At 39.8% G+C, this 26,678-nt stretch overlaps 1 protein-coding gene across 4 annotated transcripts in view; it reads right to left on the bottom strand.

Moving 5' to 3' along the window:
* The window catches only part of FARS2 (phenylalanyl-tRNA synthetase 2, mitochondrial), a 249,376-nt gene that overhangs the window by 60,698 nt on the left and 162,000 nt on the right, over positions 1-26,678 (bottom strand). For all 4 annotated transcript variants that reach the window (XM_061995655.1, XM_061995657.1, XM_061995656.1 and 1 more), the window contains one exon: positions 18,651-18,802. In XM_061995655.1, coding sequence (XP_061851639.1) covers positions 18,651-18,802 — 152 coding nt within the window. The remainder of the gene's footprint in view (positions 1-18,650; positions 18,803-26,678) is intronic.

The raw sequence follows: 26,678 nt of genomic DNA, 5'->3' as shown, positions 1-26,678 counted from the left end.
ATAACACTACTTCAGCTGTGAAGAAAGGCTGAGCTTGGGGAGCATTGGAGTGAAAGGTTTTAGGTTGCCTTAAGGAAGTGGCTAGAGTTTCTCTTAAAAAATGTCATGTAAATATATTTTGCTTTGGCTTTGCTGCCAGTTCCATGCAGGATTTAGATAGTGCTTCTCAGCCTGTTGCCTACAGACCACTGAAATGACCAGAGGAAAAAAATACGGGCTTACTTCTACGTACAAAGAAACAAAGTATGAAAGAACAAAAAGCCTACAACTGATAATTCAAAGTATAGTCCAAAGTTTCCGTTGACAGTAAACTAAAAAAAAAAAAAACCCAGCAAAAAAAAAACCCACTTGAGACAACACTACCCAAGATGAATAGTGGTTTTATCTTTTTTCCCATATCTTGATCTCAACATCTAGTCTAGCCTTTGACTAAGAATACACAAGAAGCACTGGTATGAAATACAGGGTAAATAACCAGATTACAAAATTCACCACTGAAAAAAAAGCTAGAAATAAAATCCAGTGACATAATAGAGAGTTCATTGCAGGAAAACCCAACACACCATCCCCCAAAAGATTAAGAAATTTGCTTAGCACAAACATGGTAAACAAAAGCTAGAGTCTTCCCAAAGGAACAAGATAAAACACTTAAAATATTATAATGCCAGCATAAAAGTCAATGTCGTGTGCTCACCTTGGATACAGGCTCACTCTGATCTCCATGTCTAAAAAATATATGGAGGTAATAAAGGGTCCTAGACTCAGGCAGCAAAAGTTATTATTCAAAGACAGAAAACTGAACCAGGAATGACTGACACGATTTGGGCTGTTTATCTGAAAGATAACATCAGGACTAAATAAATATACACAATACAGTGAAAGTTAATTAGGAAGTAATTTTTTAATTGCCCTCCTAATGCAAAGTCAAACAGAACTAAATCATGTTTTAAATTGGTACTTTGTTTTAAAAACAACAGAGGGCTAACCTGTGGAAATCATTGCCACAATATGCTAGTGATGCCAAGAAACAAGAGGATTAAACTGCAATTGGATACCTTTATTATGATATTTATTATTTATTATTATACTTATTATACAAACAATCACCACAGTTTCACTGCAAGCAATTGCTAACAGACAATTAGGGAGACATTCTGTAATGAAGATATCATTTCCTAACAGCTTAGAGAAAGATTTCATACACCACCCTCTCTAGTATCCTATATTTGCTATTGCTGGCTACACGACACCCAGCTAGAGGGACACTCATCAAATTATTTCAGCAGTCTCTGTTTCCAAGGCTGTTCTGCTACCAGAACTCTTCTGTGGCAGCAGGTACTAGGTACATGCCAAATTTTACATCTGAAAAGATGTGCATATCTTTTAAGGCATGTTTGGGCTGTTACCAAGGTGCCTTGATTAGAAAAGTCAGATTTCTGCAGTTAAGGTAAACTTTTGCTAATCTCACTTACAGTCCTTCCTAAGACTTAAACAAACAAATCCTCACTCTTTAGTCTTCTGAGAGTTTATTTTCTCTTCTATCATGACACTTTTAAATTTCATGTAAAAGTTATTTATCTTAGGGGTTTTTTGAGACCCAGGAACAGACTGTAGAGAAGAACAAAACCAAGAACAGTACACCTTGATTACAACTTTATACTACATAACCAAATTCACAGAGCTTCTTCCAAAGCAAAGATACTCCTTTTTGAGACAGGCTCTCCTAAAGGTAGCAAGATTCTTTGTAACGAGGATATCCTTCAGTAAGGGAAATGCCCTGTCAACACCCCTAAATGCTTGCCAATGGCAAACAGTAAACCAAACAACATGATGAAGGAACCTGTTTCCTAGCCAGACATGACTGCAATACAAAGTGAAAGTTCAGTTTGTCAAAGTCAAATTCGGTAACAGCTAGTTACCTCCTCCCGTCCTTCCTAGCTGCTTGCTTGCAAGAGTTGACATTGTCACATCTAGGAAAAAAAAGGCTTCTTAGTTATAGCCTTAGCTGCTCTTTCACGTTCTATACCTGGTTGGTCTGGTGCTGAGAGATGAGAAAATTTGACAATGAATCTGTATTTTTATTTGTCCTCAGTGAAGTTGGGATCATTGAGTTTTCAGTCGGAGGGGAACACTTTTCACAACGCAGGAAAAAGTAGTTAAGCAGAGTGCAAGTGTTGCTACAACATCTAGGTGCCTTCTGCAGTTCCAAAGTACCAACAAACTGGAAGGACTTCTGAATGCAACCGTAATGCAAATCTCATTATTAACTACCACTTTATTCTACTGAACAAATATCAGCATGTCCCTCCTGAATAACAGGAGTATTTCTAACAGCAGTTATCATATTTCTTAATGAAGAACCGAATTCACTGGCAATAAAGCCCAGGTTCCCAGAAGAGAAATGACTCTGTGCTCTCTAAAGACAGATTGGGTTTTAATGAGCACGGGAAGCATAAAGGGCCAGATCCTAATCCTACTTAAGTCAATGGGATGGTTTCTACTGTCTTCAGTGGGCTTTGGATGGTCCTGATTTTGCTCTGAGGTCCTGATTTTGCCTTTGTCACGCTCCAATCTTCACTGAAATCAGCAAGGAGTTTCAATGTCACTCAAAAAAGAGCATTTTTTCAACAACTAATACTACCACTTTCTCCCAAGTGGAACAGACTCCATTATAAGAAGGAGAAAAAAAATCAATGGCTAAGAATTTTGCGCTTTCCAAAGAAGAGAACTCTTGGGATGACACTCAGTAGGCTCATGCTGTGTCAACCCTGATAGTGAAGAAAGTGCAGTTAAGTGCTCCAAATGTATTATAATCTTTTCCACTATCACTTACAGGTGCCTTGCTGACAGCATATTTTATTTTCAAGGCTATTAATTTTAGTAATCATATTTTCCAGCACCAGATTGATGTGTTCATGTGGAACTGGTGGAATGTGTTGTAACAAACTAATAAGCTGGGATTGCAACTTACCATGGATAACAGGTTACATGGAACTTTCTAATTTACAATCTGCAATATACAGTTTAGAAACACAGATTTTTTTCCATCTGTATGGTATTTTTCTCTCTGCTGTTGTGCTTTGCAAGCCATGACTTCAGTGTATGCCTGACCTACTCATCAAGTAAGTTCTTTAATGACCTTAATAAATTACATGTAAGCTTGAGTTGAGGACACAATTCTTCAATTAAAGCTAATAGTCATGATTGCAGCATCTCTCTGTGGTGCTGCTGCACTCTGTTGGCAGTATACTACGCAAACACAAGTAGGGTCAACAAACAAGGGTTGAGAAGTTGTTCCCGGCATTTCCTCTATTTGATAGTCTGGCCAGCCACAGATTTTAGCTCTTGCCCATCAAATTTGCAACAGCTTTGGCTACTTGTTTATCACAGAATATGTGCATATATATTGTTTTCCTGTGGATGCTTCTTTTTTCTTGACAATCACAAGGAAAACAATAAGCAAACAGTAGATATTCTCCATAACATGATTAAAGAATAGGGCAAATTAGTTTGAATTTACCAGTCAAAGCAGATCTATTTTATAAGTAGGATTTCTGCCAAAAAAATAAATAAATCTATAAATCAAAGAATAAGAGTCAAAGATTAATACATGTTAACTTTAAACTGCCTCAAGCTCCAGCCCTAGAAACCTTCAGATTTCTGGAATATTGTCACACTGAAATCCATAGCAGAATTCCTGATTTCAGGACCAAGATTTATCTCCTCTGAGCTAGAGCACACTCCTGGCATGTAGCATGCTGCTTGACAAGACTGCTCACCCACTGCAAGTTGCTCCACTTAAGAGAGAAATGAAGCACAGAACAGGGAATACCTGGCTAGGTAGCAGCTCTGCAAGGGCAGAGGTGGCACCTAAACATATTTGTAAGTCTAATTACACAGCAAGAATAATGTGGATGAATTCTGGTCACAGTTAATTCTCATATGCACAGTTTTTAAACTCTCAGACAAGACTTTAAAAAGATACAAGTGTTTGGTGAATTCTTCTTTGGTATCATTTTCAGTGAGTGCTAAACACCAGCTTCTGAGTATCATGACCCTTCAAAGCTTTTTAGTTATCCAGAAAACCTAGTCATGTTTGAGGACACTGGTCTTTTTTAGTTGTGCTTTTTCCCTGTCTCTTTTTTTCACCTTTGCTTTCCTTCAGTTCTCATTCCTACCTTGTCCAGTGCTCCAAGCAGAACTCAACAAAAGCAAAAACGCTGCTTTTAAAGCAAGAAATTTCACCTTGTGAACACACTGCTCTACTCAAAATCAAATCTGCAAGTTGAAAGGCAGTGGAGAACCACTCTGAATCCCTGAATCATCCTGAGGCTTCAGCTAGCTTGCATTAGTGGGTAGGATTCACTGTTTTTTTTAATCTTTAAAAAATTAATGCCATTAGTAACAGGACAACCTCTTTGCTTTAACTTCTTCCACCTATGGACATTGTTGCTTCTGCTAGAAATCAACCATCTCATGTCCGTGTGCTGCTTCAAAGATGAGGTAAACAACAGAGGGAGAATAGAGGTTGAAGCTGAATGTTGAAAAAGAGTGAATGAGGGAAGAAATATTGATTACATGGACGATAACTTTAAAGCAAGTATTGAATCTGTGGTTTAAATAGATTTTCCGTTCTGTATCTGACTATGTTGACAGTTCCCTCTGTAGTATACAGAAATGTTCTTCGTTCCAGAGAGATAATATACCATATATGATGGAACTAACCTCCTATGATAGAAGATTAAAGAGAAAATAAGCATGGGTTTCAAGCAAATTTCAAATCCAGTAGATTCACAACATATATAAAACTAGCACAATTATACACTAGTGGAGCATATTCATTTACTTGTACCAAACGAGTTTAGAAATTTATCCCTAAAATACTCTCCACGGAGCTGAAAGTGGATTTACTTCAAAGCCAACACAAGGAACTGTGTTAGTAAGAAGGAGAGTATAAGACCTCCAATTTGCAATGTTAAACATCTGTCACTTCAGGATTGCATGAGCACACATTCAACTTGGTGGCCCATAATGGCTATTACCATGATCTACTAGGTTAATATTTGATTTCGCAATTGGTTTACATCTGTAATTTCTTTTTAGACAATGGACTGTAAAAGTCGAACAGGACCCACTGAGGAAAATGCTGTATAAAAAGGGAAGCTTGACATCATACAGATATCCTGTATATTTAAACATACAGGAAACAGATATTGCCATACTAAGGTATATAAGATACCATGTAATCTATGATCCTGCTGCTAGAACTGTCTAGCAACAGAAGTTTCAGGGCTATTTGAAATACAACAGTGATTTTATAAATACTGCAGGTCCACAATTTATACTGGGATTTCCACATGACCTCAGACAGATGTCACTTCTGCTCTGAAGCACAAAAATTGACAGCCTTTGCAATTTTTGTGTAACCAGAGAAGTTTATTTGCCTGAAAGATAACCAGTGTGGCAGACTTTTTACACACCATGTCACTCATTTTAGTTCACCTCTTGAATGTTTCCTCTTGGACTAATGCAATGCAGAAAGATGGGCCTACTGGTTTCTTTCACCACTCTCATTTTTTTTAACACCTCTGTGTATTCTCCTTCTTTTTTTTTTTAAACAAAATTACATTACGTTCAATGACCTTTTTTTCTCCTCATATCAAGAGTATCACCTTCCTCCTAAAGCTGTGTATTTACATACTGACATATTGTCACCACCTAAAATACTTTGAAAAGTTAACATTAGGATCAAAAATAGCTAACAAAGCATAAAAGATGTGAAGGTTAATTTTTCATAGCGTCCCATTAAACTGTGGGCATTTTGAGGTTTTGGGTACCCTGTGAACGACAGCAAGGTCATGGTTTTTAAAGGTTGGGAGTTTCCACAGTATCCGGTGTTTTCAGTAAAAATGGTTAACACTCAGAAGCTCTAAAGTAATGATTCACTTTACCAAGCCAAGCAGAGGAATATCTGCATTAACAGACGCTAAGAAAAATGTCTGCCCAAGTGACACAATCCACAGTTAAACACTTGGCTTTACATTACTGAGTCCAGTCATTTACTTTAAGAAAGATTTGAATTTGCTGCACTATCCTAGTTGATTTTTGCTTGCTCAGTACACATTCCATCTAACCAACACAACTGCAGTCCTGTCCTGAACTGTTACATTTCCACTGTGGCTTGTCAGCCTCCTCTGTTCTGACGGTCCATGGCATGAGGGTGGCATTCTCTCAGCTGAGAACTATGAGATCTTCAGCTATAAAGGTAATAAAAAAACCCACAAGAACTACATTAAACCATCATCTATCTTCTCTCTCATGTGCATTCACAAAGTATGAACATAAACTATTCAAATGTTACAAGTATGATCAGTCATTAATTTTCTTGCTATCCATCTGTCCCACATGTGTATTAATAGGCATGGAAATACTAAACATAAATCTTTTCCTCTTCATCAGAATGATTTTTAAAAGGCATCCTTCCCTTGCATTTCTGTGTAATGTCTGATAAATAATAGATCAGTTGCACGGTGTAAGTGTTAATATCATCAGACAGCATTTGAGAGAAGCAGGACAGAAACTTGAATTCCAGAGGAATTTGAAAAGATCATCCAGATGTATATTTTGCAGCCCAGGTCCATCTCTATAGGATACAGATCTTATAGGGTACACAGTCCCATGAATTTCTACTCAATATACCCAGAGACAAAGATGCTCAGCACTTGACAGAACTTGGCAACTGATAGGTTAAAATAAAATATCCATCAAACATAAAACAAACAATGGGAAGATACTGTCATCTGCTTCAGGAATGCTGACATTTATTTGCTCTGAAATTAAAGAAAATCTTGTTTCCTCAGCCTAAATGTTGACATTTTCCAGCACAGAGATAAATAACATTTGAGCCACTTAATGCTTTGGCTCAGCTTCAAGAAATCCTTCCTAGCTATAGGGTGTTTTTCCCTACAAAAATGTGTTCTGGATCCATAAAATATAAAGAGTAGGATTAATTATTTAGTGGTAAATACATCTATCTTCTGTGCAGTAACACTAGGAAGTGAAAAGGGATATATAAAGACTTTTTCCCCTCATCTCCCATAGTGGCAGCTCTACAGGATGTATATTTGGCTAAACCTAGCCTAAGAAATAAGGGCCTGGCCATCATATTATCAGCCTCCACACAGTTCTGTAAAGACCTTGTCAAGAGACAAGTGCAAAGGTGTGCATGCGCCGCACACATACAATTCTCAACACACAGAAGACAGTGATGTCCATCATCCTAAGAAATGCTTAGTGTGGCTGTCCCAGTACTGTGGCCAGAAAGATTCTTGTAAGAGACAGGCAAACCGTACGATCTCTACCTTCCCCTGCAGGTCTCCATTCAAGAAATCAAGAGAATTGGAGAGAAACTCAGGATTAGCTACAGATATGTTCAGTTTTGGGCCTCTCACTACAAGAGAGAAAGCCAATGAAGCTGGTGAAGAGTCCAGAGAACAAGTCTAATAAGGAGCAGTTGAGGTTGTTTAGTCTGGAGAAGGCTGGGGGTAGACATAGAATCACAGAATGTTAGGGTTAGAAGGGAGCTTTAAAGATCATCCAGTCCAACCCCCCTGCAGAAGCAGATGCACAGATATCAGGTCACATAGGAATGTGTCCAGAGGAGTCTTGAAGACCTCCAAGGAAGGAGCCTACACACCCTCCCTGGGCAGCCTGTGCCAGGGCTCCCTCACCTGAACAGTGAAATAGTTTGTTCTTATGTTTAAATGGAATTGTTTGTGTTCCAGCTTCATCCCATTACCCCTTGTCCTGTTGCTAGCTACAATAGAAAAAAGGGATGTCCCAACCTCCAGATATCCATGATTTATATCAGTTATATCATTTATATCAGATGTTTATATATAAACATTTGGGCTGCTTAGTCTAGAGGAGACTGAGGGGAGATCTTATTAATATTTAGAAATATCTAAAGGGTGGGTGTCAGGAGGTTGGGACATCCCTTTTTTCTATTGTAGCTAGCAACAGGACAAGGGGTAACAGGATGAAGCTGGAACACAATTCCATTTAAACATAAGAAAAAACTATTTCACTGTGAGGGTGAGGGAGCCCTGGCACAGGCTGCCCAGAGGGGTTGTGGAGTCTCCTTCCTTGGAGGTCTTCAAGACCTGCCTGGACACTTTCCTATGTGACCTGACCTAGGTGACCTTGCTTCTGCAGGGGGGTTGGACTAGATGATCTCTAAAGGTCCCTTACAACCCCTACCATTCTATGATTCTATGATTCTATATACTTACAAATATTAATGAGATAGGATTTTGAACAAGACTGGCCCCAGAACCGATCCCTCTGGAACTCCACTGGCCACAGGCCTCCAACTCAATTCTGTGCCATTGATCACCACCCTCTGGGCTCTGTCATTCAGCCAGCTCTCAATCTACCTCATCGTCCACTCATCCAAGCCACACTGTCTGAGCTTTTTGATGAGGATGTTATGGGAGACACTGTCAAAAGCCTTGCTGAGGTCAAGGTAGATGACACCACTGCTCTCCCCTCATCTAGTCAGCCAGTTATTCCCTTTAAAAGGCTATCAGATTGGTCCAACAGGATTTCCTCTTGGTGAATCCATGCTGTCTCCCCCTGATAGCCATCTTTTCCTTCATATGTTTATTAACAACATTCAGGATGAGTTGTTCCATCACCTTTCCAGGGGTGGAGGTGAGGCTGACTGGCCTGTAGTTTCCTGAGGTGCTGAGGGACGTGTTTTAATGACTGGCTTGGCAGTGTGAAGTTACAGTTTAGACTCAATGGTCTTAAAGGTCTTTTTGCAACTGAAATGATTCTTTGATTCCTCACAGTGCTAAGACACTATAGAAAACAAGCATACCATATTTTCACACTAAAGTTCATTTAAAAACTGATTAAAGAAGAGTGGGACAAAAGTTATATGAAGGCTGTATCTATTATTTTAAGGAAAACAAGTTTCAGGTACAGATCTGAGATCTACCCAAAACATATTTCCCTCCTTCACCCATAGTATCTTGCATGGATTCCCAGTCTGGGAGCACAGGCATCCACACTGGTAGCCTTGACAAGACTGGTCCACCTGGGCTTCCTGACCCACTGGGGTAGGATGGTCAGCTACAGAGTTATTAGGAATGTAGATGGGGCAAAGGCAGAGACCAAGAAAAGAGGGGAGGGGTATTGCATCCCACCCTCAGACACAGAGTTGAGAAGAGAGATGAGCCTCTTATACAGAGGTAGGCAGAGACAGAGCAATGGCATAGGCAGAGAAAATAATTTCAAAGTGAAGTAGAAAGAGAGGGATAAAGCATCAGGTGAAAGAAGGACTCTTTGCCTCTTACATGTAGTGAATTCTTCCCCCATCCGAGCTGCTGAGTAGAGCACTTTCAAAAGGCACTGCAAGAGTAAACTGATTTCAAGCTTTTCAGAGAACACAGTGTTTACCAAATGTGATTACAAAAGCCTTCACTCCAATGTACTTACAGCCATCGCAATGCTTCTCAAACTCTAACATGCTTGCAATTACACACTATGAAACAAAGCCCTGCACAGAAGTAGTCTCAACCACTGGTCTACAAGGACAGCGATTCACTAGGATTTCTCTGAACTCAGAGGCACTCACATGCTTATTGCTGTCCCCTGTGCCTCCTGTGGCAGCTTACTCCTTTAGCCATTTTTCACCAGCCCACTGCTGGTCAATAAATCACTGTGCTAATTCCTGTGATGCCTCCTGTGAAGTGCTTTGGGAATTGTGGAAAAGATTTCTGGGCTGCATCTGAGAACTGGTGGTGAATGGCTGGCTCCAGGTTGACATGATGAAGAAAGGTTAAGCTCTTCAGATGAGCAGCCTCTTAGAAGTGATTCATTGTGACTCCAGCTATCCCTTTTCTATACAGCAAGGCTATCCCCTGCATCTGCTTGAATACATAAGGGAGTTGACATTTGTCTTCTGTGTGGCTCACGTACTTAAGTTTTCCTCTCTTCTCATTACCCGTGAAGGGTGATTACATTTCCTATGGAATATCACTGGTGATACATCACACTTCAGGGCTGCGAGTCCCCCCTTCCTCTAATGGGAACCTGTGGTTACTTCATCTTTTTCCTTCCTTGAATACCAATCCTCCCACAAGCGTGCGTGTTAGCCACCAGCCTCCCACCAAAGAAGAATAATGGGACTCCTACCGAAGCTCATTAATAGTAAATTATTTTCAGTTAGCGAAGACGGTTTTCTCAGTGAAGTCTCTGAAGAGCCAGGGACAGTCAAGCAGAACACTGTCTGCCCCACAATTGATTTGAATACAGCGGTTTGAAGGAAACCTCAGGCTTCAATAACAAGCCATTAGCAACAGCTATTTGCATGGTGTCTGTCTGAACACCAAGGGGAGGTACAGACTGTCTTTTCTGATCTGTTGATTATTCTTTTTTTCCCCCCCACCAATAGTCTTCAAGTAAACACTGGCATCAGTGGTCTGAACTGGCAGTCACAAACTGTGTAAAAAGCTGTCACACTTTATTGTGTAAAACAGGGATTTAATTTAACTTAGTTCTTTTTAGGGTTTTTTTTTTGTAAAACAAGGTCAATGCATTTACTAGTATTTTTCAAGCACATCTTTCTGGCAGATGAAGCAAGAAATGCCCAGCATAAGTAGATGTTTGATACAGTTTGATACAGTTACTACAGGACAGACTTACCTGTTCTTCCTCTCACTCCTCTCATAGTTCTTCATGACACTCTTAGGTCTGGGCAGGGAACTGCTACTTGGAGTACTTTAAAAGCAACCCAAGGCAATTAGATATCTGAATCCCCAATGGAATGCAAAAGCGGTATGCCACGCATTTAAAGACCTTTGAAGAGGGTGCTTAACAAAAATATGCAGACAGATTCCAAGTCTACATATGTATGCATAATAAACACAGCACTGAAAAGGTCTGCTTCCAAGTCAAACAATACCTTCTGGCTTGCGCTATCAAAGTGAATGCTCATTTTTGCTGTTCCCGACTTCTCCCAGTAGGTACTATAAAGAAGCTGGAACAGAGCTGGTTACATTCAGAACTTCTAACATGTGAAAAAAAAATCTTTATTTTTAAAAAAAACCCCAACACTAAAGTACATGTACATTTACTCAATTAATCCTCTACAGTCATTTCAATCTGGAATAATTTTGGGGGGGAGGAAAAGGAGAATTAAAAGCTTTTCAGCTAAATGTCCTCAGCAGATGGTTGTCCCATGCTCCATGAATGCCTCTGCTACTGCACAGAACATCTGGGAAAGCTAAACACGGACATTCTCCTGGTGGGGGATATAAAGATTGTTAGAAAGTGGCAAGTGTAGGACAACCTGGGGCCATATAGCAATCAGCATGCAGGGTTACCTTGTAGTTACAGACATAAGAGCCCAAATCTGGGCTCCTTTAAACCTATAGGTAACTGGGATGAAAACTTCACTGTCTCAGCCCTCAGGTGGTAGATCATCTGGGCTCTGCTTGGACATGAGCAGAATTTTCATGTCTTCATAAAGCATCTCCCTTTGGGCAGCCCAGTCTTTAAATTAATTTGGCCAGAAAGTCCCTGACCACCTCTAAGCAGGAGCTGCTATTTCCACACAGCTGCTGGAGAAAAGGCAGGAAAGAAGAATCATAGAATCATAGAATGTTAGGAAGGGACCTTTAGAGACCAGATGATCAGTCCAACCCCCCTGCCAAAGCAGGTCCACCTAGATCAGGTCGGATAGGAACATGTCTAGGCGGGTCTTGAAGACCTCCGAGGAAGGAGACTCCACAACTATTAAAACAGTAGTTGAGGCCACTTCAAATGTTAATCGCACAAATGTTGGTCTGGGACACAGACTGTCCCTGTGCCTGATGTATACATGTCAGCAGTGAAACGCCTTCAAAAGCACAAAGCCTCCATTACACGTATGTATTCTAATTTGAAGCCCAGAAGCCAAAAGAAACAACAGGGAAGGTTCCCATTTGTGACAGAAAACAGGTGTCACTTGTCTTGGGTTGAGACAAGAGAGTGAAAAGAGCAGAGGGACAGGGGATACTACCGTAGCACTTTACTTAGCCACTCTATATAGTCATCCTCTACTGTGACAGATGAAGAAAGGCCCAGAAGTCAATCACTATCCACTCACAGAGCCTCCCATGAACAGTTAATCTGTTGCAAAATGATTAGTCTTACATTCATTTGGCCAAATGAAAGAAAAAACAAATCCAGAGCTGGAGAACATGGTTCATTAACAGGAAGCAGATCCTCTGTTAGCTACTGACAAAAGCAGCTCCTGGGTTATTTTTTTTCTGCAGAGAAACTACTGCTGGGATTTTGCCAGTTCAGCAGTTAAAGGTAATCTCAACAAATCCCTCAGCAAATTGTAAAGTGCTCAGGCTGAAGAACAACAAGGTGTTCAGAGACTCAACTGATGGTTTTAATTTGCCTAATACGAGCAGGAAGTAGCACTTTAGAATTATTCTGCTCAATTCACCTGTTCCAGAAGCAAGGTAAATCCAAGCCAGCTTCAATAAATAAAACATACCTAAAAGTATTTGATTTAATCTCCATCTAGATAAGGAAAAGTGCAACAACCTGTCAATAAAAGAGAAAACTATATCATTACATTGTTTTTTCAACAGACTAACAAGGAGCTAGAGGTGTGCATTGACACAACACAGCAGTCAGTAGGATCTGACTCTTTAGTGTCAGATCTGCTCCTTTTACTATTTGGGAAAGAACAGACAGAGGCCATCTGAGCACTCCCGAAGTCTCTAAAGATGGTGCCACATTACACCTACCCTCCTCCTTCACTGCAGCCAATATATTTCCTCTCACTTCATTCAACAGACCGTTACAAATGTTTAGATCTCACCCCAGAGGTGTGCAAGTAATTCACTCCAAGGCAAGAAGAAAATCTTTCTTGCCTATTCCCCTATTGTTAAAAATACAACAGCACAGCCGTCAGAATGCAGCAAATCAATCTTCTCCCCTTTACTATCTCCACACTGCCTTTTCAGGGTATTTTTAGTTGTTCTGATTAAAAATTTACTTCCTAAGTACCACTGAGGACACGGTGCATCTCTTGATTACAGTTTAGTATTCTTTTTTCAGCCTACCTACATATCTTCCTTAAAAAGGAAGATGTGGAGGCATATCCTTCCTTCCTTCTTTTTCAGAAAAAAAAAAAAAGAGAAATTTTAGTACCAAACTTTAAAAAAATCAGGTCCAAGACCATGAGAGGGAAACAAACTCTCTGCAAAATGTAGAAAGTATTTTTTAAGAATGAGGATATGAGGCCATCACACCACACAGGATTATGCAAGGCACCTAGCAGAAGACACACGTAATGCTAAGCTGAAAAAAAACATTTGCAGGGCTTGTCCAAAGCAAAGACAAGCAGACTCGGCATTTCTGGAGTCTTTTGCGGTGCTGCGTTGTAGAGCACAGGTACTCAGCTCCAGAATCTTCTTTCAGTCTGTCCTCTTCATCAGAGACAGGTTAAAAACACATTTTGCCACTTCTACCATGTATTCTACGCCGTGTGATCAGCCTCTATTACTTTGGACAGGTATGCTTTCACTTCCACCCCAGGGATTCCATGTGTGTGTGGTTGCAATACCTACCTGACTGTATCAGAAATGCAAGACACTGCTCCCACTGGGGTACTGTGCATGGCAGTAGTTTTGGTTTACTTATCTGTAGTGGACAGAGATCTTTCAGTCTTTTGACTGTCATTCAGTCATTCATTCTTTTTCCCTGTGAAACCTGTTTTCTTTCTGAAAATGGAGAAGTTTTGACCACTGAAAAGGAGATTACTTTCTGATTTAAGTTCTGAAGGTCACTCATATTGATTAGACAGCTCAGACAAATGGAATAGTAGAAGGCTTGAACTTAAAGACATGGAGGGTACAACAGACATTGCAAAAAGTATAGAAAAAAAAACTCCTGACTTTCTTTTTTCCCTTCAGTATCAATATAGTTCAAAATATTCTCTCTGTTGTTGCAAATGTTTGTTCACTAGAATGTTCCAAAGGGAAAAATGTCAGCCACAAATCTGTACTCATCATGTGTTTGCACAGCCATGCTTAAAGGTCCTTAAATATCTCCAAGGATCTGAAAGAAATAATTCAGTCAGGTAGAAGAAACAGTGGCACTGCCTTGTGGTGGCTGCTCACACAGCTCACCCAGCATGTGACTACTCGAGGCAAGTCACAGTGAACTGATTATACAGACCATGCACAGAAAAGTATGTTCCACAAAATAAATGTATGAAAATCTCAGTGTCTGAAGCTAATGCATCAAGCAAAGAGAGCTTAAATCTACAAGACAGACCATGGAAAACATTTTGCTTACTGCAAAGGGACATTTCTTCACTATTGTCCTTGCCTTACAAACACTCCTCTCCTGTTCTTGCCATAACAGACACAATTGTACTCAGTTTCCCTGGCAGTTCAGCAAAGCCATAACTTTTTCTTCGTATCTACTGACTTAATTCTTTATACAGGTGAATGAAGGTGTATTACATCCATGTTTTGTGTTATTTATCTTGGATGAAGTTACATCCTGACTATGTTATCAGGACAAACGTAATACATTTAGAATATACTAAAAATCAGGTGACAGTGGGCCTTACTTTCCTATTCACATTTGGTTGTACAAGTTGGTGACGGCATTTTACGCTAGAGGTGATGGGAAAGTATCAACAGCTGACAGGATTATCCTCTGACTTGTTCAGTCTCAAGTACTGCTTGTCTCCTCCTCCAGATGTTCTGAACTTGAGGCATATTTCACAAAGTTAATGCTCTTCTCTTGTTCAAGGATCACCTGCTCCCAGATTTCCCAGTTTAACTGCAGAACTAAACTCCCTGAGGAGCTGCCTAGGGTCACAAGTGCTGGTTGGCAGCTGAGACCCACAGGCCATATCTTCTCACATGATAACGTGAGCAGACACACATCTGTAATACGGACAGGTTACCTGAAAAGTCCATGTTCTCCTTTAATACTTTTGACTCAAAATGAGTGTTTGGGACAAGTGGACCTGTTTGGAATTGCTAGGATGAAAGCAAAGGAAGGAAGGTCTTGTAGATCACAGGAATCTTGCTGAGCACCCCTACAGTTTTCCTGCTTTCCAGAATCACTTTATGCAAAAGCTACCTACCTCAACTTAGTTGCTAAAACTCAGTTCTCTGCTTGGAATAGAGTATGTGGATTTCTTTGCTCTGTGAGGTCTACTTGTTGGAACACTGCGAACAGGAATTTAGAGGAATGATGACATTCAAGAGAGGTAAATGCACAATGTCTAAATCTCTTAACTACTACTACTACTAGCACATTATTTTGAAATAGGGAATGCTTATTTTTCCACCTCAAAGTCACATATGACAGTGGTATGAAATAATTTTCTGCTTGAAACATTTTACAACTGATCTAGCCCCACTAGGCTGGCTCCCACTGAAATTAATTTCAGCCATAAAGAAAAGAAAATAAAAACTGAATCCAAAAAGTTGATTTTCTGGGAAGCCTTCTTCACATCTTGCACATTACTCAAAGCAGTGTCTTATTCAGTTAAGTTTACCTAAGATGTATTTAGGCTGGAACAGTTCTTAATTACCCTAGCACAGTTACTTGGTATTCTCCTAAATTTGTGCTTTTCAGCAATGAGACTCCTTCCTGCTATACCTTTTAACTGCCTGTGCTTTCCTGGAAGATATTTCAACATTATCACCTTGCAAAGTGGGCAATCAAGATTTATTCTTGGTTTGTTTTGTCTATTTTTTTTTCAACATATCTTCCTTGTTTAAGCAATTGCTTGTCTCATGCTTCCCCCCTACTTCCCTTTTACCTGTAGAGGAATACATTTTCACTGCTAATACACACTGTAATTACAATATACTGGGGTATGGTTATCAGTCTAAATCCCAGTGGAACTTTGAAAGGTTTCTGAACTATAGAAAAGTCTGCAAGGTCGTATCACAGAGACAGTCTCTATAAAGGATCTCAGATGACCTCTTTTTGTGTTCTCAATTAGTTTTATTTGCATAGAATTTCCCAATCTTATAGTCCTATAACTAAGAAAGGCAGTTTAAGAAGGAAAATAAGACTGCCAAATGTCCTAATCCCTCATGAAACTGCTATTTTTAAAGAATGAGAAAAGTCCAAATTTTAAACTCTAGACGTGTTTAATTACAAGCATGAACTCATTAAGCTGCTTGCAAGTAACTAACATTCAAGATAGCAGCACTGCAGGCTTTGCTATCCTATACACTTTTCTCCCATCCTCCACACCAGAATCACTATAAAGTCAAGATAATGACTACAAGCACTTAGATCTATAACATACAGATTCATAGCAACACTGATGATCTCTATGTTAGTTTCTGTGCCCAGAGGCTTTTCTGCAACACTGAATTAAAAAAACCACTGTATAGTTCCTGTAAAAAGACAATTACCTTGGAATTAAGGCTAAGCAAAATACTTTTCAAAGAGTCAGTCCTCCAAAGGATTTAGAGAGCAGCCAAAATGACTTACATGGTTTATGTCATCAGCCTGTAAAATAAAGCCTGTACATATCTGCACACGCCCTGCTCTAAGAAGAAAGGGTAAAGTAACCATTCTGTTAAAATCTATAATTATTTTCTTTAATGAGGTAGATAATATCTTTGGAATGACTGTATTTAATGGGGCACTTTAAGATTTCTTTTATTGTTGTCCTCAAACCAACTAAGAGTACTACAACATCACTTTCCAACAATCCATTAGTGTCACTGTGCAAATTCTTCAGACATGAAGGTGAGAAATTTTTCCTCCTTCTAGAGTCAAAACATATTTGGATGTCTTCTCAGTGAGGGTTTAATGGCTTTAGATGACTGTGTTAGCAAAGTCCTAAATCTATGTGGCAGTTTTCAGAGAGCAGTCATCCTTTCCATCTACTTGTAGAAGTCACAGAGGGAATAAGAGGTATATTCCTTGTAGAGGAAGAGATGTTTTTGTACCAAACAACCATCACCTCTGGTATACGTTCAGGACGTGTCAAGGCATCAAAGGTGAAAATACATGTACTAGAAACCCAGAGCAGCGAATCCTGTCCCTACCTCACCCTCTACTAATATGGAAGGTTATACCCTCAGTAAAGAGAAGTATGACTGCTGCTGGTGAGGCCCTCCCAGTGTATGTGGACTCCTCCAATAAGCTGCCAGGGTAATTACAGAATAATACTGTGTCTGATTTCTCCGAACATTCAGCCTTGGAAGAGCTGCTTACACTACACACAGGAGAGAAGATGTAACAAAAAAGATGATTGCATGTTTTGTTTCACCAGGAAGCATGTAGAAAAAAGTGGCAACGAGTACAGATGTGTTAGACATATATACAATAAACATCTAGCATGAAGAAATAGAAAGGATCAGTTCCAAAAATGGGTGCATCATCCCAACTTCTACAAAAAATGTTGACTGCACTGTAGCACAACCTGGCTTACATTCTTCTGCTAGACACATTGTTTTGAGTATAGGGTTAAGAACCTTTCATATGATTTGCAGATGAGAACCACTCAAGAATTAATGACTCAAAGCTTTCAGATGCCCACACAAATTCCATTGACATTTCTGTTTCTTCCCACATACATAGCCTCATACAACACCACACAGAATGGATAAAAAGGAAAAAAACCCAAATATATATTAACCACCTGATCCACTAGGAAAATTATGCCATAGAATAATCTATCCATCCAGTCTGCAACACACATCAAATTCAAAAGATTAGTAGGGTCAAATGTCTGTATGTAGATAATCTATGGGTGTTAGAGCCCAACATGAAGCATTTTCTTATCATCTTCAAAACCTACTGCAGTTAGGTTTATCTGACTTTCTTCAGGACTACAAAAAGAAGTCTCAAAGAAGACAAAGTTCTAGGAAGTTGGGTAGCCAGTAGCATATTTACTTCTTCATTTGGAAACAGCAAACTGAAAAACAGTGCTTATGTAATAGCTGGTACTTGCCAGTTTTTGAGATAACTGATAGTATTAGTTGCACAAGTAAGCTGTGCACCCAATGGTTGTGTCAGTGCTGCTATATCTGTAAGAAGGTATGCTGAAGCCCAAGAGATTTTTCAACAGCATAAACAAGTGTCAGAAAGAAAGGAACAAAGTCTATTTTCTTCCCTTGATGAACACCAACGATAGTATTCTGCAACAAATTAGTATTAGCCCTGACAGTTATAATAAAGCCCTGCTAGTGAATCAGGACTAGAAAAAGAAAGGAAGAGAACAAGGAGACTACTTAGTAAAGAGCAGGACTAGACTATCACCACTAACTATCATGTTATGGATGAGATTTTCACACACTGGCAGATGTATAGAGGGAGACAGTTATTCACTGCTGCTGTGATTAACTGAGAACAACACAGTGGGATTGAGGTCTGAATACCAGAGACTTTAGTAGTAGTACAAAACTGAAACACAAGATAATATTTGTAAGTCAAATTATTTAGTCTTGAAAGTGTTTTATAATTTTTTTGAGCTAAGAAATGAAGTGTGTAAATACTCTAAGAATCAAATATTTCTTGGTATATACAACTAAAATATTTATTAAATATTTACATTCTGACCACAGGAGAAATATGTTAAAAGTTCTACTTACTTTGGATGGGTAAATTTATCCACCAGTACAACCTTTTCTATCAGGTCTCCACCGATGGTTCGAGCCAAATCATAGAAATCATTCTCAGAGTATGTCTCAGAAGGCAGCCAAAAGGAGATGTCATTGATCAAAGGTGGGTACTTGCTGAGTGGCTACAAAAAATAAAAACACCTTTAGAAGTGGCTGGACTTGTAGGTATATCTACAATTGTTTTCAACTTGTGTAACACACATAGCACACACTTTAGAAGCTTTCTGAAATGCTTTCTGAAGCGCAAACCGACCTTGTAAACAACTGAGATGCAAGATACTACACTAGGAAATGTCTTTAAAGATCCCCTCGTAACCACTTTGATTCAATCATTCAGAAGAAGAAGAAGAAAACGCTTGGTTTGTTTGCTAAAATCAGCAGATGTAACCCTGAAAACATCTTTGGATCAGAGCTGTTTAAAAGGAAGAGATCATTTTAACGTGATTATTCACTGGGCAGAATTGCACTTTTTAAAAGTATTTTTCAGATTCTTTACAGTTTCAAAAATTCTTATCACATTCATGAATACAATTTATATGTACTTTCTATCATTCTTATATAACACAAGGTGTTTATTATTTCTAATGTACAATTTCTACGAAAGTCTTATCAATAGACACCTCCTTATTAAAAAGTTACAATAACAAACAGACTTTGGCTTAAAAAGAGGGGTCAGTTCACTTCTCAGTGTTTTTTTATAGACATCCAAACATCTACAACAACAAAAATGTACTGCTGTTAGAGCAATTATTAATTCCACAAGTACCACAACAGACTCTTAACATAATGGGGCATCTTTGTTGCTGACACAGTGTAACTTGTTATTTGGAAAAACGGGAAGAGAAAGAAAAACAAAACAAGACAATCATTAATTTTTCAGTTTTGATGAAACTTCCCTGGAGTCAAGGGTTTCGGATCTTGTCTTTGCTGAGACATTTCCCCCTTTGAAGCAAAGAAATTGGTAATGCTCTTCTTTCATACCCTCTAGATTGTGCTATATCTTACTTCTGCCTTCCATTAATGCACTGCGGTTGAAGTACTTTTGTAAGATTCTTTGGGTCTGCAGGAGACAATATCTTTTCTTGTTTTGCTTATTTGTATATGACAGCTGCTGTGTACACCTTGGTCAGTACAGTATATTATCTCACTCAAAAATGTATTCCATGCCTGGGAATGTTTTATGATGGAGCAGTGAAATCCTAAGTGAATACCTGCTAAAGCCATAAACCTGTTAAAAAGGCAAATTTACTGCAGGCTGATTTACTCAAATCCTGTTTTGTACAGTGTAAACCACTCAATAAATATCTGATAAAGAATACAGTGCAAGTTTTAAATTAATAACCCCCCTAGTGAATAAAATTGTGAATTTAACAAGTATCATCCAACTTGTTAAAGGAATAAATGTGTCAAAAAAGTTCATATCCTGTACACCAAATTTTAAAAAAAAACAAAAAACCAAACTTGCACAATAAAGCCATCACACAAGAACTTTTAATAAAACACTAATTAATGAAATCTAAACATCTCCTCTGCTACACAAAAGCCACAGCTGCAAAAGCTGGAGATACTCCTCAGCCAACAATCTGATACCTGTGCTAGTGTAAAGAAAGTTATAATCCCGCAATAGACACTTATACTCTTACCTCACCCCTATCTACCACTATATTTAACACTGCTATATTTCAGCAACCTCCTGAATACACTTCAAAGCTTGTGGGGACTGATCAAAAATTCATTGAACTCCTAGTTTCAAGATGTTTAAGTAATCAACCAGAAGATGTGGCTTGTGAGCCTATGCATGACCACTCTATTTGGAGAGATGTCTAGTGTCATTCTCACAGGTACAAGGACACCAAAGACAAATAATTACATGTTCAAGTAACTCAGTAATATCCTAAACCCCCAATGGAGCAGAGTACTCAAAGTTACTCAAAGATGTAATAAACTGCAGGGTCTGGCCTTCTTAGATTAGCAAATCTATAGGAAAACTGCTTCTTTGACTCAGTCTGAGGTGTTACTAGCCTAGATTCAGAATTGTTGTAATTTTGCGTGTGAATGTGTGCTTTACAAAGACTGGAAGGACCAAATGTTTAAAATAGAACGTGTAACTTTTTTGTTATTAGGTACTAACCTTTTCTCAGAGCCTTGCAATGCAGAAATGTCTTTTATGGTAAAAGGCAAGGCAATAATCCCATATTACACTGTCCCTTCACCACCTGGCTGCCGTCAATATCATTGCAATAAGTATTATATCAACACTAAAGTTAGTATAAGGATAAAACTCCTAGTTCTCAAATGTATTGATCTGTTTGCTGTAGAGCTACATGAGCTACAGAATTGTTTATTAGCTACACCTAAGACATAAAGAGGATAGAACAAGAATCTCCAAATGGCAGATCAAAATGAAGTTACTAAGTTTGCATTCAGGCACACCAGCAAATGCACGCTGCATTCCAACAGATCCCATTGGCATTGCTGTCCTCCTTTCTAAACTCTCCTGCCCTTTAACAGCATAGTGGTTTAACATGGTCACAGAGGTTACAGTGTGCTCTCATGGCCAAGAAGGCCAATGGCATCCTGAAGTGTATTAGAAGGAGTGTGGGCAGTAGGTCAAGAGAGGTTCTCCTCCCCCTCTACTCTGCCCTTGTGAAACCACATCTGGAATATTGTGTCCAGTTCTGGGCTCCTCAGTTCAAGGACAGGGAGTTCAATCTTTCGAGGTCCCTTCCAACCCTTAACATTCTGTGATTCTGTAAAGCCCACAGACTTACTTTTCCAGGGTCAAGACAAATGGCAGACCTGAAGACTGTTTTCTTATGAATTTACACACACTTTAGAGGTTCCCCTTGACAGCAATGCGTTTTTCCCACTACATTTCCTGTTCTGCTGTCACCTCCAGCCACCACTTCCAGCTACATCCTCTTCATGACTTAGGTGTGCTCCGGCACAATGTTCAGGGAAGCCAAAAAGACATTGGCTGGCTCCACTGCCTGCATGTCGGCCAACTCCGAGCACACTGCCCAAGCCAGCAAGCCCCAATATCCCTCCTTCCACTGCCTGACCAACTTCCCTCCCTAGGTTTTTGAGGAACTGAACCAAGGTTTAGGAAAATGTGGAGTTGATCACATCTGCAGAACACTGCTGTGAGGCTCTGGCAGACAGCACTGCCGATGCACAGACAACACTGCTCCTCTTCTTTAGTTTCATCAGAGCTTTGTCACCACAGCGCTACTTTAAATGTTCTGTTTACTTTTTATTTCAAACACTGCAGTGCACTTTCTGTGACATCTTTCAACAGCCTCAGAAAACAAGAGTGCTTTCCCAGTAATTATACTATCCATAGGACTCCACTGAGCCCACATTGTAGGGATTATCGCAAATAATGACATGGCATTTTTCAATCACCCAGGGTAAAAGCATTTAGGAGCACTGAATTACTGTGGGTTTTTTTTAAATATTTAAATGAAAGCTTATGATGATCCACCCTCAGTGATACAAGTTTACTAGTCATTAGTCACATTTCCTTCTCTGGTCAATAAATAAGCCAAGATTTTCCCTCTCAGGATGTAAATTTTAGAATAGAAATGAGTAGCTGGACACCAGTGCTATACTCCGCTCTGCCAGCCCTCCTGCCTGGATGTACCTCAGGAGTGAGAACTGAGTGAGAACTTAGGGCTGTCCCTCCTCTACATGGGTACGTGATAGTTCAGGGCATTTTTCATCCTTTGCTCTGCACTCTACCCTTCTGTCCAAAGCTACTGCTCCTACAGCAGATGATAAAACAATCACAAGCCTATTGCTACATCACTGCAGTTCACAGCCTGCTGTAGCCTGCTGACTATTACCTCTTTCAGTGGTTCTCGCTAATTTATGCTGGATGAAGTATGGCATCAACTAGAGGCATCGGAGCACAGCTGCCTTAAGCAGCAACAGGATCCACCAGAATTCATCTGTCAGCATAAATACTTGGGCTCTGCGTATGCTACCACACCAGGGCACTACTCTGGACACTCTAGCAGCAGGAATCAAGTGGCAAAGAATCATCAGCTAGCCTGGATCCAGATACCTCACAGCTGCACCGGAGAGAAAACACAATGCATATAAGTCTGCACCTCTGGAGGAAAAACTACTAGGGATAATGCACAATCAGTGCCAGTGAAGAAGTCAGCATAAGGCCACCAAATGTCTTCAGTCCAGAGTCCCAAAAAACGGGATGGATTTCAGTACTTCCCAGAAATATTCAGCACTGGGGTAAAAAAACCCAAAACAGCCAAAACATTTTCCCAGATGCATTAATCGTATGTGCAACCTGCCGAGGGGACAGGAGTTTTGTGCTGTTGCTGTTCACTCGCTCCCCTCTCTGCTGCCAGTTGCAGACAGGGGGACACAATGAACAATCAACAAACATGGCAGAGGAAAAAGTCGTGCTTGTATTTTGACAGCAACTCCAAAAACACAAGGTTAATGATGCCATGTACAAAAAACTGGGTTAGCAGCTCCACAGCAGCCAAACTACTAAAAAGCCAGCCATGCTTTACTGCCATCACCAGTCTAAGTCAGAAAAATACGAGGCTTAGTAGCATCGTGACTGCCAGGCTTTAACAGTTCTGCATTACCCATGTTTTGGAGAAATATGTGCATAAACTACACAGTTTTAATGCAATGTCATAGCCTCATGGAAATGAAAGCTACAGTCATATAATAGCTAAGGCTTTCTTAATATATTCCATGGTGAAACTACATTAATTCAGTGTTATCATAGGAAATTTAAACACATAACAGACATGAAATCCAAATTTGCAAATTTATAACTGCAACTTAATCCCTTTGCACACAATGAAGTTTCCTGTACTAGTATGTATGCCCCTAGATTTACACTTTTGCATTTATGACCAGCATAGACAAATTACAGTTGCTGCAGAAAACATAATTTTGAATTTCTTGGTTGTCATGGCTTAAAATTCGCAGTCACAATGTTCTATTAAGATAAGTTTTCTACCCCCTCCCCTTCACCAAATCAATTTTTTTCTTAGTTATATGTAGTACATTCTCTATAGTTACACATTCATATGCACACCACATACATTTATGTGCAAACACACACACATATCCAAAGGCAGAAACAGAAATTTCAACAGACAATTTCTATAAACTCTGATAAATAAATATACCAATATGTTCTAGGACCAAGCTCTTAAAAAACAAAGCAAATGGACCCGTTTGGGACTGATGCACTGCTCTGTCCTCCTGCAGGGAACTGCAGAAGGACCTTTGCCTTCAGTCGTGATCTGAGCTGCTTAGAGAATGAAATGAATATCACTGGCTTTCTTTGGATGGTAGTCTGCTCCTCACGGCTGAACTCTTCACCCTGGCAAGGTCACATACAGGTGTGGGGAACATCATGTGCTCCCTGGATTTCAAGCACTCTGCTTGTACAAGGACTACTTTAAGTGGAAGAGGTTTTCTTCATGCATGAAAATGCTCTGTCCTTGGTTTGGATATCATGTGAGAGTCTTTGGCTACCCCAAATGGTTTCAAACATTCATTTGTGTGGAAAGAGAAACACGCTCTGCTCTTTCTCATACAAGTAAGGGCGAAAGAGGAGAGAAAACAAAGGAAGCATCAGGTTTCAAATGAACTGAAGAGTGGATTTTTTTCCCACACTGAGCATACTATAACTAAGTATATTTTACTTGGAATCAAAAGGGACTAAATAAATTCACTGCAGACCAATCCTCTTGTCACTATTAAACAGAGCAATCCAACTGCATTTTTTGGTTCAGCAGCAGTTCCACAGCTTTATATAGGATTAGTAAAAGTAAAGAAGGATCACACTGCTTTCATACCTCCTCTGCTGCTCAGCTCTTCAACAATTTGCTGACTGCCATCATGGGAGACAGCATACCTGAGCTGGATGGTTAGGTATAGCATAACAGGTCTTTTTAAGAAAATATCTTTTTTCATTGCATTCTGGTAATGACTATATTACCAAACCAAATCTCCTTTTTCCTAGTTCAGTGCTTTCTCATCTTAAAGCAATTATGAAGGACAGCATAAGGACAAGCTACTGACGAGAACTGGGTGTACACCACCTTAGACACAACTCCTCTTAAGCATGGTAGCAGTACTAGGCATCAAGTCTTCTAGGGGCTCTAGGGCTGGGGCAAGGGGAAAGGTAGCCTCATGCCCACAGCCATCCTCATTTTCCTCCTTTTTTACTTTTTAGCCAGCCATGTTCCTTTCCATTCCTAAAGGTTTTAATTTGTCATGGTTGATGGAAACTTTTGATTTCTGAGCTGTGTTTAGGAGCCCTGGTTCTGACTCTGCTCCCTCATTTGAGATGAGAACCCATGTGAGAGCCACCACTGCTCTCAGGGAGCCTTTGCCTACAGATACCGGCCTTGTCAACACACAGCAGCAGGCTGAATGCAGTATTGCTGAGCAACACTCACACAGAGTCAAGGCCTTTCCTGCTCCTCACATCACCCCACCACTGAGTAGGCTGAGGGCTCACAATAGGTTCTGAGAGGACAGCTGACCCCAATGGACCAAAGGGATATTCCACACCATATCATGTCATGCTCAACATATAAAGCTGGGGGAAGAAGAAGGAAGGACGGGACATACACAGTGATGCTGTTTTGTCTTCCCAAGTAACTGTTCTGTGTGACAGAGCCCTTCTGTCCTGGAGATGGCTGAACTCCTGCCTGCCTATGGGAAGCAGTAAATCATTCCCGTTTTGCTCTGCTTGTGTGTGTGGCTTTTGCATTACCTATTAAACTGTCTTTATCTCAACCCATGAGCTTTCTCACTTTGACTCTTCCAATTCTCTCCCCCATCTCACTGTGGGGGCAGTGAGCAAATGGCTGTGTGGGGCTTAGCTGCCAGCTGGGGTTAAACTATGACAGTAAGAAATTTAGAAACTGCAAGAAAAATTAAAATTAAAGGGTTGAGCTAATCCTACTAAAAGCAAGGTTTTTGTTGCAGTATACACAGAAGAGAGGTATTTTAGCACTGGAACAGGCTGCCCAGATGGGTTGTAGAGTCTCCTTCTCCGGAGACATTCAAACCCCACCTGGATGAGTTCCTGTGTGACCTACTCTAGGTGGTCCTGCTCTGGCAGGGGGTTCGAGTAGGTGATCTTTTGAGGTCCCTTCCAGCCCTTAAGATTTATGATTCTGTGATTTTCAGATACCTATGTGCTTGGGCATTTGTATATGCCTTGCCACTTGTGATCTGACTCTAAAAACCACCAAAAAAGAAATAGAAATGATTCCTAAATACTGATGATGGATTCTCTGCTCTGTTCTTGACTAATAAAAAAAAAATCCTCATTCCCATAGAACATATAGAACTGAGAGGGAGAACTATCAAAAGGAATGTCTCACTACTATTTGCTCCTATATCTCACCTTCTTACATCCCCCTTTTAAAATCACCAGGGTGAAGAGATTAGCCTAACACATTCCTATAGCTCTAGGAATACAGGAATGTACTACAAGGAATATAGCACATATTCCTGTAGTTCTAGGTGTAATGTGGAAAAATATGCATTCTCCTCATCCTTTTTCCTCAACCTACCAGCTTATGGTCTACTGAGATAGCGCCAATCTTTTCCCATTTCAAACACACCTGTATCACTGCAAAACAACTAAAAGCCAAGAAATGCCTTTTCTGGCATTACTTTTCCATATGAGTGGTTGCTGTCAGAGAATTGTTGTCACACAAAGAAGAACAGATGGGACAATCTATTTATTATGCTGTGGTGTTGCCTATGGAAAATGTGCGAGATTGTGCCCCGGGAAACAAAGCCAGTGACTTGGAATTACCAACATGGTAAAGTGGATTCTCACATCAAACCTAATAAACAGCACTCAGGACTATCTTTTTTTTTTTTTTTTTTCACAAACTGTCTATATTCTGTCTGTTCTTCCTGTCCAAATCTCCAGTCCCACAAGCAGAATCACCTTATCAAGGTTTTTGCAGCAGGGGTAAAAAT

Source organism: Colius striatus, chromosome 4, assembly GCF_028858725.1.
Source record: "Colius striatus isolate bColStr4 chromosome 4, bColStr4.1.hap1, whole genome shotgun sequence".
In the NCBI taxonomy this organism is placed as follows: Eukaryota; Metazoa; Chordata; class Aves; order Coliiformes; family Coliidae; genus Colius; species Colius striatus.
The sequence above is the reverse complement of the archived record's forward strand: the minus strand, read 5'-3'. Positions and strand labels throughout refer to the sequence as shown.